At 36.0% G+C, this 21,570-nt stretch overlaps 1 protein-coding gene and 1 long non-coding RNA gene across 2 annotated transcripts in view; one reads left to right on the top strand and one right to left on the bottom strand.

Annotated features, from left to right (window-relative positions):
* LOC127504122 (uncharacterized) overlaps positions 1–21,570 on the bottom strand; it is a 1,137,365-nt gene that overhangs the window by 182,096 nt on the left and 933,699 nt on the right. The window lies entirely within an intron of this gene.
* Positions 839–7,163, top strand: brcc3 (BRCA1/BRCA2-containing complex, subunit 3). The gene is made up of 8 exons (XM_051878549.1): positions 839–1,064; positions 1,176–1,296; positions 2,056–2,142; positions 2,256–2,344; positions 2,440–2,495; positions 3,654–3,785; positions 3,964–4,007; positions 6,439–7,163. Exons 1-8 carry the CDS (start codon positions 870–872, stop codon positions 6,585–6,587), a joined length of 873 nt encoding a protein of 290 aa, XP_051734509.1. The 5' UTR covers positions 839–869; the 3' UTR covers positions 6,588–7,163.

Raw genomic sequence — 21,570 nt, 5'->3', positions numbered from 1 at the left:
TATCAATTTTATAAGATCACTAACTTTGATGTTGTTTTCAAAATGGTTATTCCAGTAGTGTTTATTATGAAAAGTGATCGAAGGACAATGAGTCAAATGCCTAAAAAAACTATTATTATCTGTTTCTGTATATTTGATATATTTTATATAACAATTTTATTTTAATGTGACACAATTTTATTTTCATATTTTTAACCGTTGTTGCCTTGCAATAGTCTTAAAAATCCTGGTGGTATTGTGCTAAATACAATGCTAATGCTGTATAGCTACATAGCCTTCATCATTTATCAATTGTGATAACAACAAACATATAATTTTGTTTAACCCAATTGTCATAGAAGATTGATTTAATCTGATATTTAGCATTTTTATTATTCCAAATTAAACGAACTATGTTTCTAAATAAGAAGACAACACATTAAGAGAGTCTGTGAAAGATTGACAACAAAGTTCATTGACATCAACTTTTTAAGTAGCATTTGGAATTATATACCAGTATCTTTATGAATAATTAATCCAATTCAACTTGAACACTGTATTAGAAGAATAATTAAAAAGATGAAGCTTTTTTGATTGTATAAATCACTTAAAATATCTCTATTCAAGTACGTTTTTCTAAAGCTGAATGAAGTAGAATCTATTTGTTTATAAATGAAATAGTTATTGATATCAAGAATTCTGCGAGAGATTATGTAGACTATTTGTGTTTGTTACTAGTAGAAATTCCATTACTGATTTCAAGAATTATCATCATGTTGATATGAAAACTTCATCGGCTTGCCATACAGGCATTCTCGGTTACTGTATGTAAACTGACTGCCATGTGATCTTCTATCCAGTTTCCTGTCGGAAGGAATTGAATGTAGCGCATGCGCTTTACGGATGTGGAAGTGTTGGACAGTGATAAACAAGCAAATAAATCAGACCAAAACATTAACTGTTATATTGTATTACCTATCATGGCAGTGAACGCGGTACATTTAGAGTCAGACGCATTTCTAGTATGTATGAATCATGCTCTGAGTACAGAGAAGGAGGAAGTAATGGGGCTCTGCATTGGCGAGGTTTGAATATCTAGTGTTGTTTATGATGTATTGTTTTGTATAGATGTGCTTCAACCGCAACAGGTGTGTTTACGAAACTCTGTAACTGTGTAAATGACTTTTCTCCATCAGGTGGACACAAACCGTATAGTACACATTCATTCTGTCATTATTCTGCGTCGATCAGACAAGAGGAAAGACAGAGTGGAGATTTCACCAGAGCAACTGTCAGCAGCGTCCACTGAAGCCGAGATATCCTTTCACATACTAAACATACATATAATATATACATTATGCCTGTGTAAGGTTGTTTGTGTTATATATAGGGCTGTTTTTTGTTTTGCTCCATTCTGCAATACATAAACAGTGCACTAACAACAACAAATACTCTATTTTTTAGGGACGTGCTATGGTGGATTTTGAAACAATTTAAAACAAAGAAACAATATGATGTAAAATGAGTAAGAAATATTCTGCACTATTTCTTGGTCAACAGTCAAGCAAATTTGTGACATCCAATATCACAAGATATTTTTGGATCACTTACAGATCATCCTGAATAACACAGATCATGAGGTTTTGTCATTGATCTTCTGAAATTCATGTACACGCTTCAATAAACTCTTCACTCAAATTGATATGCTGGTAATATATTAATATCATGAATTTCTTTCTTCTGCTGAGCACAAAAGAAGATATTTTGAAGAATGTCGGTAACCAAACAGTTGATGGGACCCCAGTATTTTTTTTTTTCCATATTATGAAAGTCAATGGGGTCCATCAACTGTTTAGTTAATCATAATCTTCAAAATATCATCTTTCGTGTTCAGCAGAAGAAAGAAATACAGATTTGGAAAAACTGGAGTTTGAGTAAATGATATCAGAATTTTCATTTTTTTTTTTATGAACTCTCCCTTTAAGCACTATACTGTATAACTTCTCATTGAAATTTATCATAAAGTGTAATCCTCACCAGGTCCCATTTTAGCATATTTTCTTAATATGAGGCACAGGTTGGCTGAGATGACTGGACGTCCCATGAGGGTTGTGGGCTGGTACCACTCTCATCCACACATCACTGTGTGGCCATCACATGTCGGTTAGTGTCATCTTTATATTTGATTTATTTGTTTTATATTATTTTTGTTTATTAATGCATGTAAAAATGCATTATTATATTCCCTTTATGTATTTGATCTTTGCACTATACAGATGTTAGGACTCAAGCAATGTATCAGATGATGGATCAGGGCTTTGTTGGACTCATCTTCTCATGCTTTATAGAAGATAAAAACACAAAGGTATGTTAAACACACCATCTTGACAGAAAACAAGACGTTCTGAAAGGTTTTTTTTTTCTTAATACCCATGACTGCTCTTTTTGTTTCTCCTGTAGACTGGCAGAGTTCTGTATACCTGTTTCCAGTCAGTACAGGCCCAGAAAGGCTCAGAGTAAATAAACTGCTTTTTATTTAAAAAAAAAAAAAAAAAAGCATTAAAAAATAAATAAATAAATAAATGTTTTACAGTTTTAGTTTTGCGACTCAAATCTATACATCATGAATAGCTATAATTTTAACTTATAGTGTATTTAGACTTGTAGTGTATGTTTTATTTATCTGGACTCTAAATATTTCATTAATTGTTTCAAGGGTTAGTTCAGCCAAAAATGAAAATGATCCCATGATTTTCTCACCCTCAAGCCATCCTAGGTTTATATGACTTTCTTCTTTCAGCCAAACACAATCAGAGTTATATTAAAAATATCCTGGTTCTTCCAAGCTTTATAATGGGAGTGAATGGCACTCCTGATTTTGAAGTCCAAAAAAGTGCATCCATCCATCATAAAAGTAATCCATACAGCTCCAGGGGGTTAATAAAGGTCTTCTGAAGCGAAATGATGAGTTTTTGTAAGAAAAATATTCATAATTATAACTTTATAAACTATAATCGCTGGCTTCCGACCGTACACGAGCCTAGTTCCGGCAGAAGAGTTGACCTCTGACCCTGACGCATAACATATTGACGAATGTTGAAGCGCAGTGAATAGAGCAAAACAAAAAAACGGTCACAAATTAGAAGTCTAAAACATGGATTTTTAAATGGAAATGTCTGAGGATTTCGATATGAGAGAAGAGGAGCTTGAGTTTGTTGCCCAACATCGTCGTCTCTCTCATCAATGCTCGGACGGACTTTACCGGAAGCCAGTGATTATAGTCTATAAAGTTATAATTATGGATATTTTTCTCACAAAAACCCATCGCTTCGCTTCAAAAGGCCTTTATTAACCCCGTGGAGCCGTTGTATTGCTTTTATGATGGATGGATGCACTTTTTTGGGGTTTAAAAATGGCACCATTCATTACCATTATAAAGCTTGGAAGAGCCAGGATGTGTTTTAATATAACTCTGATTGTGTTCGTCTGAAAGAAGATAGTCATATACACCTAGGATGGCTTGTGGGTGAGTAAATAATGGGATAATTTTCATTTTTGGTTGAACTATCCCTTTAACATTTTCACAGACTTGGTAAAGCCAAGTCAGAGCTATTGAGCCTTTTTTAGTGTTTTTGCTCATACATATAGAAATGACATTCCTCTCTTATGACAAGGTATGAGCGGATTGAGATCCCAATCCATGTAGTCCCACATGAAGCTATTGGAAAAGTATGTCTGGAGTCTGCCGTGGAACTGCCCAGAATCCTTTGTCAAGAAGAACAGGATACATACAGAAGGATTCACAGGTACAGGCCATTACCAGAGTTATCCATTTCCTCGTTTCATATTAATTTAATTTATTTATAGAAATTTTCATGGCTATATTTCCTTGTAGGTAGATTATTTTACATAGTAAATGGTTGCTTAGGACCTCATGCAATATATTCTGTATATATTTAACCCAATTTCCTTTTTTTTTTTCAGTTTAACTCATCTGGATCCAGTTACAAAGATACATAATGGATCAGGTAATTCAATTATAAAATCTAGTTTGCATTTCATGAAGGAAACAGCAGTGCTTGCACATCTACAATTTAATACTGTTAAAGTTTTAGGTGAGTTTAGGTTTTATAATGACATTTTGGGTAAATAAAATCAGCTGGTTTGTCGTAATCATGACACTTCTTTTCTCATTTTTTGTCATCTTTGCACAAAAATGAACGTGTGACAATATCTTTTTAGTGTGAAGCAGCTGTAGGTTGTTAAATATGTAGCTATATGAAAGATCAAACACATTGCATATGCAAATTGCATAGATCAGTGGTTCCCAAACTGTACGTGAGGTGAAGTGCAAAATGCTGAGTTTTGCTATTCATTAATTCTGCCCCACCTTAAAATAACATTAAAACCGAGCATGCATTTCTAACAGGCAAAATGCCACCTCTAATGCAAAAACAGGAAAATGGTAGTGCCGTAAAAAGGTCAAAAACATGACATCCAATCAAATTACCTCATCTTTTGCGGTCAAAACTGACTGCATCCACACAAGCAGCGAGCATATGATGCAGAGTATGCTGCCTTAGCAAATAGCACGACATTACTGCTGGTCTCGACAGTATACCTTTGTAAAGGTGGGGTGTCTGTACTTCATAGCATGAAGAACAAATATAGACATAGACTGTGCATAGAGATTGATTTTAGACTCACACTCTTTTCTATACAAAAAACATAAAAACATTAGAAACTTCCTGTTTCTAATGTTTATAATATATTATACGAGCAAGAATGCAATTTTTCCCGATTATCCACAAGATTGCAAATGTGACATTATTTTATACAACAGTTCAACAAACAAATATTATTAAGTGATGTACATTTTAAACAGTATTGTCAGTGTTGTTTGCTCTATTTTGAATCAAAATAATAGTTCCAACAGAATCCTTAGCAGAACTGTTGTGTGTCTCCAACACACAGAGGTGTTTCGCTAGTGAACGAATCTGCGGCTCTGAACGAATCGGGAGAGTCAATGATTCAATGACCCATTCATAAATTCAGCCACTTGCTTTGTTACTGAATGAATGAATGAACGAATGAATGACTCGATGACTCACTCATTAAAGATGCAATAGGACATTTTGTTTATAAAGCTAGCAACAGCGAGCTAGCTTTCAAATCATAACATCCCACCCTTCCTTCAGAGCGTCTCCAAAGCCTCACCTCCTCCAAAACACATAAAGGCACACACACACACAGCTGCACTTGGCAAAGCATCACAAGAGACGGCGTTAAACTACCTCATGTCTCAAAGCACATAAATTACAATAATAAAGAACGTAAACAACTTGGAGAGCTTGAACCTGACTGCTGCAGATTTGTTTCGGTGTTGATACTGTTGACATGGAAACGTATAATTTGAGTCTGAGGACGTGAACAGCTCTGGTTAGATCATCACGGATTGCCATCTCTTAATTTTGGTAATTATGGAGTGAACGCAGCATAAACATGTTGTTTTGATTTGGTAGGAACTGTAAAAGGCGGTTGCTGTTAGTTTGTGGTGCTCCGCGACTGACGTCTGTCTACATAAACACTGCATAGCATGAAACGCGCTGATGACGTATGATGTCTGCGCAACCAGGGTGTGTGAGGTTATGTAAAAACATATGTTGACAGGCAGGTAGGACGTCGTATTATTATTTCATTTGGACTGAATATAATGATTAGATGAACATTTTATGGTCCTACGCCTTCCACATATATTTATAAAAATACATTTAGACCATTTAATATAGTGCTATCAGGATATGAGGAGACTTTCAACCAGAATAACAAAAAATGTTTCTGAAGAGAATCACCTATTGCACCTTTAAGACAGTGACTTGCCGCCACCTGCTGGTAGTTTTAGTCTAATATTTAAAAGTATCACTTTGTTTTTACCATCATTTCATATTTCTCTATTGAACATTTTTTATTTAAAACATTCTTATAATATTAAATATGCCATTGTAACTGCATTCATGCCACCTCTGAGCAGCATTAAACAGTGTAAATACATCTATATGCAGCTTGTGCCCCTGCAGAGCAAAGATGGCTTTTGTCGATACTGATTTCATTTGATTGAAATGATTTGATATAGTTTAATTTATTGCTTTATTTATTTTATTAATGGAATTTTAATTTGACATAAAACATGACATGCATTTAATAGGTTTAGAAAATCTTTGCCTTTATAAAGGTAAAAAAAAACATTAAAAAATTTGGGAACCACTGGCATAGATCAATCAGTTCATGCAAAATATTTTTTCAATAAAAGATTCAATAAAAGTCTATTGAAAATCATTATTATAAAATTATTTGTGGGTATTGTGTGGGACTAACCATATTTATTTTCATAAATGTGAAGAGTTTAATATCATTTTAACAGTTGTGCTTTTGTAATTTGTATGTATGTGTGCTTCTCAGTGTTCACTAAAAACCTGTGCAGTCAGATGTCGGCCATAAGCGGCCCGCTGCTGCAGTGGCTGGAAGATCGACTGGAACAGAATAAACAAAGTATCATCAAACTCCAGAAAGAGAAAGAGCAACTGACACAAGAACTGGCTTCATTATAAGGAGAATAATAGGAATCAATGAGAGTTTTATCAAAATCCTTAAAAGCCTCATTCTTTTTTTCATTCCTTTATGTTTTTCCACTGAAATCATTGGCTTTTCTGCCCCTTTTGGATCAGAAATCACTGGGAGAGTAAAGACAGGATGTCTGTAATTTCACATTTTGTGATCTCAGTGCGTATCTAGTACTGTGGCTTCCAGCTAAATATTTAAATTATGAACCCTCTTAGTACTGTCCACCATTACAAGAGTGTTTTACTCTTTTGTAATGTTTTAACCATCCATCAGGTTCTGTTTTTTGTCATGCGTACACACACATACAGGCATGTTTTACAATCTGGTATCGTTTGTTGACATTGTAGTATTTATACTCACTGAAAACCATAAAATGACAAAATGCAGATGTTCTTAAAAAGGTTTTTTTTTGTTTGTTTTGAATACCTATTTGATGGTCATCATAAGTGTTCTGTAAAAGTGATGGTGACATTATTTACTGATGCTTTTTCTTAAATAAGCTGTAAATCTCTGAATGTATAAACATGCCAAATTAAAATGACAATGTAAATACCTGCATAGAATCTAGAGTGACTTATGTTATATTAACTGAATGTTTCTTTTCTCACTTTTCCCTTAACTAAATTCAGTTTGGAATATGTGTTTGGAAATCAAAACTATAACACCTTAAACGCTGTAATACTTCACACGGGTCACACTCGCAAACAGCTATATTCATTTTTTGTCATTTACATGCAGATTTTCAGTCTAGACTGAATGTTTCTGTGAATGTCAAGTAGCTCCCTGGTCGAACAGTCTGGCACTTAGACTATAAGTAGAAAAGGTGTGACAAAAAAAAAAAGAGCTTTTCCAGATGAAATACTAAAATGAACATTTTAGCTGACAGTTTGGAAGACCTGAAACTGCTTAAGGGTTGTTTTTTTTAACTGTAGTCCTGTCCTGCACTTTATCTGTCATATTTTTTAACAAGATAAGCCACACTGGTGCTGACTAATCTTACCTAAATGTGTGTAATACAAAACCAATAGCGTAGTATAAATAATACTTTGTGTGACAACAATATTAATCTAACTGAAAACCCAATGGATTCACGTTTTATTTCTTGTCACTAGGTGGCACTTGTGTCCTTGTTGAACTGCAGAACAAAGTCTTTAATCTCTTTAGATTGTGAAACTAGTCAAGCAGACAGACAGAATACTAGCAGTGTATAGTTTATTTGGCATGCCTGATTTTTTACAATATTTAGGCATGCAGTTCTAATAAATACAAGACAATCAAATGTTATTGCTATGAGGGAATCATAAAGTGTTATGTTCCATACCATATTACAAAATGGATATTTATGGTCCTAGATGTTGACTGGTCAGTAAACTACACACTATATTTAGTTACTATGAGGAAAACATCTCTGCGCAGCACCTATAGAGTGAACCGTAGGTTGTTTCACCCTGAAATGAAAATTCTGTCATTGTCTCACCTTCGTGTTGTTCCAAACCTGTATGAGTTTCTTTCTTCTGTTGAACACAAAAGAAGATTTTTTAAAGAATGTTGGTAACTAGACAGTTGATGCCGCCCATTGACTTCCATAGTATTTTTTTTTCTTACTATGGAAGTCTTTTGTGTTCAACAGAAGAACGAAAGAAGGCCTGAAAACAGACACAGAGGCTGCTTTGATTCCGCTTCACATGTGAGTAACACTGGGTTTGAGTGTCAGTGATTGTCTGGAGCTGCTGTGCTGTTGGCGACTAACTCTTGTTTGTATTTACTTTTGTGTACTGTACGTTCATTTTTGTGCTTCCTTGTCATTCGTTCATCATCTGCGCTTTATTTTTCGTGAAGCGTTATTTTGTTGCGCATCAGCTGTGATAAACAAACATCCACTCTCGCATTGCGTGTGTAACAGAGGCTCGCTAGTGAGAGTTGTGCAGGTAAACTGCAGCGCACTGACAGCTGCTAGAGAATGCGGTGTTTAGCGTCATTGTTAGTGCACTCGCCTCGCCTGCCAGCAGCGAACGGGCCAGGGTTTCAGACTGACTCGGAGCAGGGTGGTTAGGATTGGAGGGTGAGTTTTGGAGGCGGAGCAATGAAGAAAGGGGTGGGTTTGTTTGGGTTGAATTCAAATATCAACGTTTTTGAAAAATACTTACCCCATCTTTAATGCCAGTCTGAAGCAATCTCACATTGCTCTTACAGTGGTTTATAAAACTGTCCCTGATCCTGATTGGTCAATAGCTGTGTTTTATTCACGATAAAACACGGCTCTGACCGCTTCACCCAACGGTTTTGTGTATCACTACACAACACCCTTAGCAACCACTCTTAGCAACGTAAACTGTATGTTCTCAATTGATATTGTTCATTGAAGCTTACTGTATTATGTAGAAGAGTATTGTGAGAAAAAGATCGAGTGAGCGAATTTATTACCTGCATTCAGATTTAGCATTTTCCTTCAGGTCAGTCCAATGTTCATAGTAAAAAATCTGTTAAAATGTCAGATGTATTATCTTGTCCTTTTAACAGTTAAGGGGTTTTCCTGTGACTGACAGCGCTAGTCAAAGCATTTGTCAGTTGCGTCTTGTTCCATGTTCACAACAATTCAGTCTTTTCAATGTAAAAGTCTTCGCTACTGACTGACACACTCATAAGACAATCTTTGCCACCATCTAATGGCGTAATAATGTAACTTTTGTTGCTGTTCACGGTCAGGGACTATTTTTCCAGCGGAAGGAAGGATTTAGTGAAAGTTTACTTCATGAAAGTTGCATTGATACATATTTTTGGCTTTAACATTTGTATTGTGTGGTAACTGTTTTATAAAAGCAATAAGGTACTCGAGGCTATAGTGCTGTATCGTGAATAAGTCACGGCTGAAGGGGTTGCAGGCAAAACACGAAGCTGAGTGCCTGCAACCCCTTCAGCCGTGACTTATTCACGATACAGCACAGCCTTTGGTACCTTATTGCTTACTTATAGAAATGACCCTTCTGCAGTGCCATTCTCAGACACCTTCAACATACTTTTACAGCATTTCTGTCCTCGAGAAATAAAATCTTAGGCATTGAACCAGGTCTCTAGATATTGTCTAACATCTGGAAGTGCAAGTGCTCTTTTACAATAAATAACCCATATTTATTGCTATGTGTACAGTGGACCGTAAAGTTATGCCATTTTGTATTAAGGCAAGGTCTAACACTCCACTAAAACAGAATGTCTTGTGTGTGTGTGTAAAAGCACTCATCCCGGGACTGGAAGCATGCAGGTAATATTAAAGCTGTGCTCTGAGACTGATGGAGAGAGCGAAGACATCTCCCCCTCCTTGCGCATCAGCATACTGGTTATTACTCCTGGCAGAACACTGCCATTTATTTAGTGTGAAGGCAAGTTGACTGTAAACCTGAAGCCTCTATAAATCTGAAATGTGTGTGAGGGGTGGGGTGAGGGGTGTCTATGTAAGAAGTGAAGGGGACAGAATTTATGAGTGTTTGGAGGGCATTCTGTTTGATGAGATGCCTAAGGGACCTTGGGCCCCTGGATATATTTATGGCAGAGGGGCCAACGAGGTAGTGGACAATGACGTCCCAGAGGCAGACAGTGTTTAATTAACACCTCCAAAATAGGCAGGACAGAGCTCATACTGTGTCACCAGCCCACCAAACAGGTTGTGTTCTGTCTGGAATTATTAAATCTGTCTCACTCTGTTTTAAAGCTGTTGTATGTAATTTAAAGAATATTAAGATACATTTTCCTTTCCCAGTTCAATATGCAGAGACAGCTGTAAGAAGGTTGACTTTCTGAAGAGTGCAAACTCTGTGACTCAGTGGTGTGAACAAAACATTGTTCTATTTGTTTGAGTATCCTGACTAGCATAGTAACAGTAGCTCAACAAATGGCATGAGTTTGGGCGGGTTATTGATTTGACAGACCAATGGCAGATGGCGCAGTGTTTACTAAACATGTTTGGAAACAATCATTAAGTGGTGTTTGCTAATGCAGCCATCATTATTAGGTTACTGTTACAAACCCCCAAGCCTAATTAAACTGCAACTTGTCCCTCACCATTTGTGTGTTATTACTGTGATAAGTAAGTAAACGTGATGATTTTCAATTGGCATATGATAAAAAGGGTAAAACATTTTGGGTGGCTATTTTGCTTGTCTGCTATTTCGTAGTGGTGTTTCAATTTCAAGCGAACTTACATTTTTTGATTTGTTTACAATGCACTATGGTTTACAGTATACAACTGATTTACACCTGTCGAAGCCCAGTTTCCAACATGGAGAGGACTGGCAAGATGAATGCTTGAGAGAACGAGAGCAAATTTATATCATGCTGGCTCTAGTTTTTACCTTTTGCACAAATAATTAGTTGATAAAAAAACAATTAAGTGAAATTATATGTATATGGTAATAAATTGCTCAAAAGCACAATATGTAAGATTTTTGGATTAAAATATCCAAAAACCACTAGAAAAATGTTATACATTTTGTTGAATTGTGTACTTACATTATCCCAAATGTTTCCATCAATGTTTAAATCCAGAGAAATCAGCAATTTTAACCAGTGTAACGGCCCGTATCATTGCATCGCCTGTCAGTGATGTCATTTCTGCGTTACTCACGATTTCCAGTTTTGCTTCTGTAGAAACCATGGAAACACCAAAGATGCTTTAATATGTTTTATTAGGTGAGCAACTGTTTAGATACCTATCGACAGAAAACTATAAACCATGGGTACGTCTGCAGACCAAGGAAACCAGGGCAGAACAGATGAAGTATGCAGTGTAAATAGAGCAGACGGAGTGAGGGTGGGGGCAAGGTGGAGCAGAGAGCCACTTATGTGCCAGCACAACTGAGAGCCTCTGGAGGGCAGACCAGGGAACCAAGGAGTTGCCAGTAGAGCAGTAGAGCAGGGAGCAAGAACGGTGCCAGAGAGCCACTGGAGAGCCAGCAGAGCTGGGAGTCCCTGGACTGCCAGCAGAGCTAGGGAACTCTGCAGGGCCAGCTGAGAGGGAGGCGCTGGCAGAGCAAGAGACTTCTATGGTGGAGCTGGTGGAGCTGGACTAGGGTGTGACCCTTGGGTCATGAATGAGGACTGAGGAATTCCGCGGATGGTCCTTTGGACTGGAATGAAGGGGAGATGGACGGCCTCCTTGGCTGCGATGAAGGAGCTTGGGATGGTCTCCGTGACAGGGGTGTGGCCTCTGTGGACGTGACAGGAAGACAATGGACCACCAGATTTGAGACCAATGGACTTGGAACTACCGGACTTGTGACCACTGGACTTGGGACTGGAGATGCTTGGGAGGGTTCTGCTGCTCCTGGGCTGGTGATTATATCCTCTTCCACCTGTCCCACTGTGAGGAAGGAAGCACACTGCCACAGGGCATAGTCCAGGTATTGGGCCAACAAACAGGTGGTTTCTCCACCAGCATCAGTCTGAAGATGGAATTGTCCAACCCACTCCAAAAACACACCTTCAAATTGCTCTCATTCCAGGGCACTCGGTGGCTGACCTCCAGGAATTTCTCTACATACTTTTCCATGGCATTTTGTTGGAGGGAGAGTAGCTGGTCCTTGGGGTGGTTAAAGGCTGCTGCTAGATCCATTTTGGAGAGTTCAGTATTCTCTCATGTAGCAGGTAGACAAGACAGGATATGTGGATCTTTGCATCCCCAGACTTTATTAACAACAAAAACAAAAAAAAGGAATCCAAATGGTGATGAAACAACATGACAACTTCACATATAAAGACAGTACCTAAAACGGGACATAACAAGAAAAAGGTGCTCAACATAATCAGTAACTATGGTAACAAATTGGTGACTAATGAAACTCATAACATCTAAAGCATAAGCATAACATCAGAGTCCTAAACCAAAAATCAAGACAGACTGTGACAGCCACGAGTTGTCATCTCATAATTATAGTAATTATGAAATGATGTGAACGCAGCAAGAGATACAGAAAGAGTTCCTTGTCCTTCTTATACTTCCTTTAAGAGTTGTGTATGCTTTTGACAAAAAGTACTTGTTTTATTCATCTTGTAGAAGATGCCATTACATTTTTTTTTTTTTTAAAAAGTGGCTGGCCTATCTTTTACTGCTGAAAGTTGGTTTTGTTGTTTTGTTAGAGTTTTATAGATGATGTAAAACCCTTGGTTTAGATAAATAGAAATAGTACCTATAAAAATGATGCAGCACCAGGCAGCACAATGGCCCATTGATATAGCCCTGAAGTACTGATGACAATCAAAGTGAAAAACACAGATTAGTATTGTTCCTTTTTGGGGGTTTTGTATGAGCACCTTCAATAGATCCTCATAAAAATGAATATTACAGTGAGTGAAAAGGAAGGATAGTCTGGCAGGCTATTCTCAGGTTCAGTGGTTCATTTGAAAGGGGCTTTACCAAGCAAATAAATAAAAGATGTTTCGCTGTACCAAGCACTTTTCGACAAATTAAATTCAATATAGCGGAACAACAAAACGTCTGTTCCTGTGGTGTTGTTGTGGAGCAAAAAAGTGCTGAATGATGTCATTGATTCTTTCACTGGCTTACTGAGATGCTGCTACACCTGTGAAGGCACAGTTATCAGGCTTTAATTTACTTGTGCAGTGTGTTACTGATAAGATATTTTTACATAATTGAGAATTACTCTCATCAACAGTTGTGTTCTGTTTATAATTGATTTTAAAGATGTATTATTGAATAACATAATGTTGCATCAACGGATAAGGGATGTACAATTCAGTCAGCCCATAAATATAGCAAAAGACAGGTTGAGCAAGATCGGGGACTTGTATCACACTGTGATTATATTCTGCTTATTGCAAGATTGAAGATTACAAGAATCTGCTTACAACACATAAATACATAAACAAGAAATATTGATTTGAGTTCATATTATTTTGTTATCCGTACACTACAACAATATTAAATGTATTAATTTATAACTTATGCATATGCATTTAGAATTACTTTTTTTATGGACTAGTTAGCGTACATATTTATCTAAAATAAAACACTGTTTAAAGTTTCTGTTTAAAGTTCTCTCTTATCCATCTCTTTGTGTTTCTTATTGTTTTTCTGAGACACATTTACATGTTCTTGCTTTAACAGGGGACTCCTGAGCTTCTAGCCATCTATAAAAGGCACTGATACTATAGTCAGTTATGAGATACATGGTGGAAAAGGTTTTTTTTTTAGGAGGGGTGCTCTATTAAAATATAAAAAGCTCTATAATATATAACTGCATTGCATTACATTTACTTACATGTAAAACATTTAATAAAGGGGGCGTTAGGAGCAGTGTTAGGTCTAAGTAATGCGTTACTGTAATTAAATTACTTGGGTCAATATCACTATAAAGTGCCTTTTGGTGTCCTCATCAGAATCGCTCAGTCATCATGAATATAATGCAAAATAACGAAATTCTGTGGTTTTATTATAAATGGCCAAACATTTTCACACATACAAGTACTTTGATAAATCTCTTGAAATGTTTTTTTTTTTTTTTTTTTTTCGCATTTTAGACCATTTTCTTTGATTGGATGTATGGGGTTTTGGCATGTCCCAGACACTGCTCAGCTAACTTCAGTGAGAGTAAAAAGTGAATAAATGACATAACATTCAAAAACTTTTTGAATGTTCTTATTGTCCTCAACAAGTTATCTGATAAAACAAGAAATTTTGATCATTTATATTCCATTTTCATAATAATATTAAGCATTTTACACGTGTCCCTGAAATTGCTGTCCACCCTGTCATTTTGGAGTAAACGCCCCTTTAAGAAACCACCTGATGTAGTCAGTGACATCCCCACCCCCATTTGGTCTTTCTTCAGTGAAGGTTAAAACATCTGCTGCAAGTACACTGAGTATCTACACTTATATTTCCTTATTTTCATCATATTGTGTTTGTAGTTGGATGTTGTCAAGCTTAGCATGTCCACCCTGTCAGTAAAATATTAATATAAAAAATTTTCAGAAATTTAAAATATATATTTTAAACAGTACACTGTCAGCTTCAACAACGAATCACTTTGCTAACTGAAGGTACACCATGTGTTCATTAAATGCTAAATTTTGCCAAAAATGTCCACCCTGTCATTGTCCACCCTGTCATCAAGCCTTCCATGACAGGGTGGACATGGTACATGACAGGGTGGACATGTGCATAGTTTTTGCCACATTCTGATAATGTTTTCACTAGGGCTGTCGATTTAACATGTTCATTTGGTGCGATTAATTATGGAAAAAATAACACGTTGAAATTAACGCATTTAGTGCACCCTGCCCCGGCCCAGACATGTACGCCATCTTACATGGCATGCAGTTTCAGTGATGGAAGATGATGTATGACAACGACTCACTGTGTGATGAAGCCTGTTAGAATGTAGTTAGAATGTGCCTAAAATTCAAGATATGAGGATTAAAAAAATGCCCCAAATGGGTTTTTGTCTTATATTTATATCATATGATATAGTTAAGCAATCACACGAGAAAAAGTGCTGTTTTCCTGAATATCTGCTCGCTTTGAAAATGTGATACTCATTTTATACAAAAGTAAAATAAACAAGTTAATAAACACAATATCATCAATATTGTCTGTTTTTGTTCTATTTTGCTATCAAAAATAGTTCCAAACAAAGCCACAGCAGAACTGTTGTGCATCTCTGAGCAACACAAAGCGGTGATTCATCATGAATGAAGCCACGGTTTTAAACGAATCAAGTGAGCAGTTTTAGTTTAATACTTAGAATATCATATATTGCTTAAGGGTTTCTTCTTTTTCCTGTTGTTTCTCTGATATTCCTGTTTATTCACCCATTAAAGTCTTTGTCCACCCTGTCATCTTGTTGTCCACCCTGTCATATTTTTGTCCACCCTGTCATTGTCCACCCTGTCATCTTCATCTTTTATGAAAATTAGCAAATTATTTTAACAAGTTAGCAAAACCTTTTGGGTGATTTCTTTATAAAGAAAAGAGGGCCAGTTAATATTGTTTGAAAGTTTGACCAGATATCTTTGTTGTTAGACGTTATTTAGAAAAGAAATTGCAAGTATTGCATATTTTATAGGGATACAAATATTTTTCAGCAGTTTCATTATTATCAAAAGACTTTTCTGATTAACTAAAATTTATTGTTGAGAAAGGGACCAAGTATCTTACTGAAAATCTACATTTTAAAATCACTATGCAATGAAAATGTATTTAAACTACTTTGACTTTGTCCATGACAGGGTGGACATATTTTGTGGGTTGCTCGTACATTGTCTGCTTACAGTTAATTTACAAAAAGTGCTGAAGCTTGACCAACATGCATTTCTAACAGCCTAAGGTCTCCTTAATACAACAAATATGAAGTTAAATGGAAAATTTCAACTTTTTATTTTGGAAATTGTGAAGTCTCAAAGGCACTTTATAGTGATTTTGACCCACTTATCCACTGAAAAAGTAAAGTAAGGGATTACTGTTCATTTTTAGGTAATTTTATTGCAGTTACTTATAATGTACTTGCGTTACTTACTGTAAATTAGTTCAACAGTTTTGTTTAAATCAATATTGAATTTAAAATATAAAATTTGTCGTCTAAAGGTAAAAGTGAACGCTGCCTCTTTAAAATCGTTAGCTGTAGTGCAGTTGAGCGCACCAGTTGGCTGCGTAGTCGCTGTCTGAAGATGTCGGAAGAAGTGAGTGGCTGTTTTGCAGAATTTAAATATTCCAATTACTTCACTTTTTGACACAGGTAGGCAAGAACATTACGGTAAAATGTAAGCTATGTCCTAGAGAGAAAAAACTGCGCGCGCTCTCTGAGAGACGGTCTTCAGTCGGCGCGCTCACAATCAAAGCGCATAGCCGCCTCTCGCGAGTGTCAATTTTTCGCGATTTATTACACATAAACGTTCAAATACACACACAGTTATGTCAAAATGCCCGTCTTGGCGTATATTCGCGTTGGTTATGTGAATGTAAACAGCATGTGTAACAGCATATTGTCTCCGTCCATTAGGTCTTAGTGACAACAGCTTTTAAAACATGCTACTGTCTACTATTGGCTGTCTGTATTATAAATGATAATCAAACAACAAAAGAAAAGCTTTAATAAAGATGAATCTATATTTAATTTATACAGTTATGACTATGCAGAGTTATTTTATATTTGATTATTCAATTTCTGAGGTATTTTTACTTACTACTATTAGACCTACCTGGAAAAAAAATATAGCATTGTTTTATTTGTATTTTTATATATTTTTACCGCGGTATCGACTTTGGTATCGAGTATTGTGCACTTTTGGTGGTATCAGTACCGACTACTAGATTTTTGGTATAGTAACATCCTTATTTGTTACTAAAAAAAGTGAGTATTATAAAGTAAAGAAAAGTATTATAGTATATGTTTTAATAAAGTTAAAATGTTTTAAAAAGCTATAAAAGGCTAAACTATTCCATGTTTGGTTTAAATTATTAAAAGAGTTTCCTTTCTATTGTCTATCCGGTCAAGGTTTATAGGGATTTTAAGAAGTAATTAGTAAGTTACTTATTGAGTAATTAAATTACTTTTCAGACAAAGTAATTAGAAAAGTATTTTAAATACAACATTGAAGATGTAATTAGTAATTAGTAATTAATTACTTTTTTGAAGTAACTTACCCAACACTGGTTAGGAGGTACATGGAACATTTCAGGAAACAAAAAAAACTTGCTTTGGACCAGTATTTATTGAAAGTCACTATAGTATAGGCACTAAAGTGACTACAGTAAAGGCCTTTGCACACATGAAATCCGAGAGTTTTTTTTTTTTATCCTCCATTGAAAGCAACGGAATGACCACATTCAGTGTCCAGATAAGTAGTAAAAACATTGTTAAAATAGTCAACATGACTACAGTGGTTCAACCTTAAGGTTATGAAGTGATGAGAATACTTTTTGTGCGCCAAAACAAAACAAAAATAACTTTAATACATCGTAGCTGACATTACATCACAAAGACTTACTTATCGCTCAGTAAAGAGTGCTGACCATCTGTTCATAAGTTCAGCGATGAATAGCAAATTTTCAGCCACATTATTCTTGTGCACAAATGTTCAGTCTATCAGCACCTTAATATTCTGCTTAAGTACCAAGCATAACTGGGACCACAACGCATTCCTGGTTCCCTTTCGAGGGAACTCGCGCTGCGTCCAATAACGGGATTATGGGGAACGCCTCTGTGTGGCTTTCGTCTGAATCATGTTCAATCTAGTTCAATCTTGATTGGCGCTGTGTCATCTCCTGATGTGTAAGGAGGCTTCTCCTGACACTCTGATTCATAACGCTCCAAATCTTCCTGAAGCAGTGTTTTGAAATCGGCCATCACTATATAAGTCGTTATTTTGTTTTTTTTGGTGCACCAAAAATATTCTCGTCACTTTATAATATTAATATTGAACCACTGTACTCACATGAACTGATTTAAATATGTTTTTAGTACCTTTATGGATCTTGAGAGAGGAAATGTCATTGCTGGCTATGTAGGCCTCACTGAGCCATCGGATTTCAACAAAAATATCTTAATTTGTGTTCCGAAGATAAACGAAGGTCTTACGAGTGTGGAACGGCATGAGGGTGAGTAATAAATGATATTATTTTCATTTTTGGGTGAACTAACCCTATAATATGATAATTTAATATGATCTTATGGAACTGAATCTACACTGAACTGACTTCAACTGAAAAATGACACTTTTTTCTTTTTACAGCTGCTTTACAGCCGAGTTGAACTCTGTTTGCATCACTGAATCATTATTTTCCTGTTTATCACTGCAAAGCTGCTTTAAAACAATATGTATCCTATAAAGCGCTATAAACTTTTCAAAGCCTCAGCTATATTGCACAAAATTTATAGCTCCAATAATTTTTTTTTTTTCCAGTTGTGCCGCTAAAATTGCAATACAATGAATGTTAATAGCACTTCGTACCAAGTAATGCAAGTGAACTTTTGTGCAAAATTGTAACAAATTGGACAACAAATCATTATGTTAGAAAATAATATTAGTAAAATAAATATTTTATTTTATAATATTTGTTGAATGTAAATAATATTTGTCATCATGGCTGTGCTTTACAATGTAAGCTGCTTACTTTTGGGTTTGTTCAATGTCCAGAAATACAATGAATGATCATAATTTGTGTAAATATTAGAGTGCTGATCCATAGATTTTGATGGAAATATTAAGAAGCCCAAATGAATGAAGCGCTAATGTAAAACAGCTCTGCTCTGCCTGAAGAACTCATATGTGCCGTTACCAAGCGTTGCGTCTTAAGTTCAATAAAACATAACTAAAATCTCCATATTTACTAAACAGATAAAAATCCTAGGGCTTAACGCTTGATATAGCCACATCATTCACAAAATAATACATAATGCACTTAAATCACTTAACAATATTCTCTTTGCATATTTTGGTTTTCTAAACCAAACTGCCTACATGATGGTTTTGTCTTCAAAAGTACAAATGTTCATCTCTGCTTTGGTGAATCCTTTTTGACAGGCGTTCCAGTCCCGTTCTGCAGGCAGACAGGAAAAGTTGCAGGGAACCATTGGGGAGCTGGATCAGATACTACAGCTCTTCCATCTTGGCTCCCTAGGGTCCCGCAGCTGCCTGTCAAATCCTTTTTTGTTTTTCCACACATTCTCTCCACTCCTCAGCATTCTTTCCCCTTGCTCTTTGAGCACAGCTTCCGATGTTTGCCAGCTGTTATCTAAGTGCCCTAGTTTTTGGGTGATCCATCTAGCCCTCCCCTCTAAAACTCACTCAACTCCTCCTGTTAAAAACTCACCTTCAGTTTCCCAAAGTGCGGTAATTGTAATATCAGCTCAGGGGCTGAAGGTGGGGAATATGGGGGTATCTTTATCCATGCTCTAAAAGTAAAAAGTCTGAATTTTTAGAGCTCAATCTCTCTAATGCAAAGCATTATGGGCTAAACACCATGTAATCCATTAAATTTGGCCATGTTGCATGTTCTGGTTAGCACATCAGAATGTTTTTAGGCCAGCACACAATACATGAGCACTCTGTCAGGCCTGTTCTTTGGACATACAGTATTTGTGTATTTGTTTGTGAGTCTCTCACTGGATCAGCTTCTCTAGCCATCCATTATCTGCATGTCTGTCCATGAGGAACAGAGTATGGGGGAGATTTAATGTGGCTCAGCCCTAAAACATAAATTTAATCTGAGAGCCAGCGAGCAGCCTGCACAAGCACCGCCACTGAGGTGGTGTCACAAAATGGCTTGGGTGTAATCCATTAATTCCTTCATTGCTGTGATTTAAAGTACTTGAAGGAGGGTAGGTTTGAATGCTGGGGTTGTACATATATTTTATGCATCTGTCTCAATCAGGGGTGTCAAACTCATTTTAGTTTGAGGGCCGGACTGGAAAAAAATAACCATGTGCGAAAAAAAAAAAACAGTTTTTGCATAGTTGCATAGAATTTTTCTTTAGATAGTTGCATTAATATTAACCATATAAACAACAAATTAATTTGCAAGAAAACTATTACACTGCTCATTAAAACTGCATTTGTTTTTACAGCGAAAAAACGATTACATTTTTATATGCTTTATTTAATTTTTTTTTTTTTATTAGTGATGCACCTATTTTGATTTTTCGTAGCCAATTCCAATTTTTTTAGAAGCAAATTGGCCGATTCTGATACTGGTTGCAGATTTTTTTTTAAAGCAAATTTATTTGTTGTTTATTTGTTCAAAAAATATGTGCAGCTCTTTGATATTAGAGGCAAACACTGCATTTTTATCACAATTCCAACAAAGATGTTATGCACATGAGCATGAGCAGTTGTTTTTAATTTAAATTATTGTGTAATTTCAAGATTAACAGCAAAAACAGCATGGTCTGACTTTAGCTTTGTGAAATTATGCTACATAAGACACTTGCAGAAAACACAATCAGCTGACGGACTGCATGAAAATGAAAATTCACTCTCTGACAGTAGGTGGCGCTTATGGAACAGCAGTGATATAGCGTTTCCATGGTTACCTCTGTACACAATGCAGCGCTGCGTCGATAAATAGGTGACTACTTTTACGGAGATAAGAGGAAAAGCCATCAAAACTTTTTTGAAGACAGTTCCCTTCAAAGATACATTCATATCAACCCCAATTCAATATTTATTGAAAAACAACAACAACAACAACAACAAAAAACTGACTTTATTCAACAATATCTAGTGATGGGCGATTTCAAAACACTGCTTCATGAACCACTGATTCGAAACAAAAGATTCGTAAAGCTTCGAAGCTTCATGAAGCAGTGTTTTGAAATCGCCCATCACTAGATATTGTTGAATATCTAAGTCGCTATTTTGTTTTTTTGGCACATAAAAATTATTCTCGTCGCTTCATAACAATAAGGTTGAACCACTGCAATCACTCGAATAGACTCGAAAATTGTTTTGCCATTAGTGGAATTGCATTGGCATAGTTCAAATCGTACTTATCTGACCATTATCAATTTGTAGCAGTAAATGAAGTGTTATCATATCAAGTTCAATGTGGAGTAATGCAAGGCTTAGTACTAAGACCGTTGCTTTTCACCCTGTACATGCTACCCTTAAGGGATATCATTAGAAAATATGACATTAGTTTTCACTGTTACACTGATGATACTCTGATGATGCTCTATATTACTTTGTGGCCTGACGAAACATACCAATTTACAAAACTAACAGAATGAATAGTCGATATAAAAAATTGGATGACTAGTAATTTCCTATTATTAAATTCTGAAAAACAGAGGTTAGAATTATTGTACCAAAAAAAAAAAAAAAATTCTGCACATAATAACCTAGAATAATGTCTAACACTTGATAGCTGCTCTGTCAAATCTTCGTCGTCAGTTAGGAACCTGGGTGTACTATTTGATAGCAATCTTTCAGTTAACAGTTAAAGACCTGGGTGTGTTATTA

The sequence above is a fragment of the Ctenopharyngodon idella genome, chromosome 21, assembly GCF_019924925.1.
Source record: "Ctenopharyngodon idella isolate HZGC_01 chromosome 21, HZGC01, whole genome shotgun sequence".
NCBI lineage: Eukaryota > Metazoa > Chordata > Actinopteri > Cypriniformes > Xenocyprididae > Ctenopharyngodon > Ctenopharyngodon idella.
Note: the sequence above shows the minus strand (reverse complement) of the source record. Positions and strands in the feature narration are given on the sequence as shown.

Coding starts and splice junctions, on each gene's coding strand:
- brcc3 (XM_051878549.1), top strand. CDS start 870: ATGCGCTTTACGGATGTGGAAGTGTTGGACAGTGATAAACAAGCAAAT. Junction 1,297..2,055: donor AGCGTCCACTGAAGCCGAGA/TATCCTTTCACA, acceptor ATATGAGGCACA/GGTTGGCTGAGATGACTGGA. Junction 4,008..6,438: donor AAAGATACATAATGGATCAG/GTAATTCAATTA, acceptor TGTGCTTCTCAG/TGTTCACTAAAAACCTGTGC.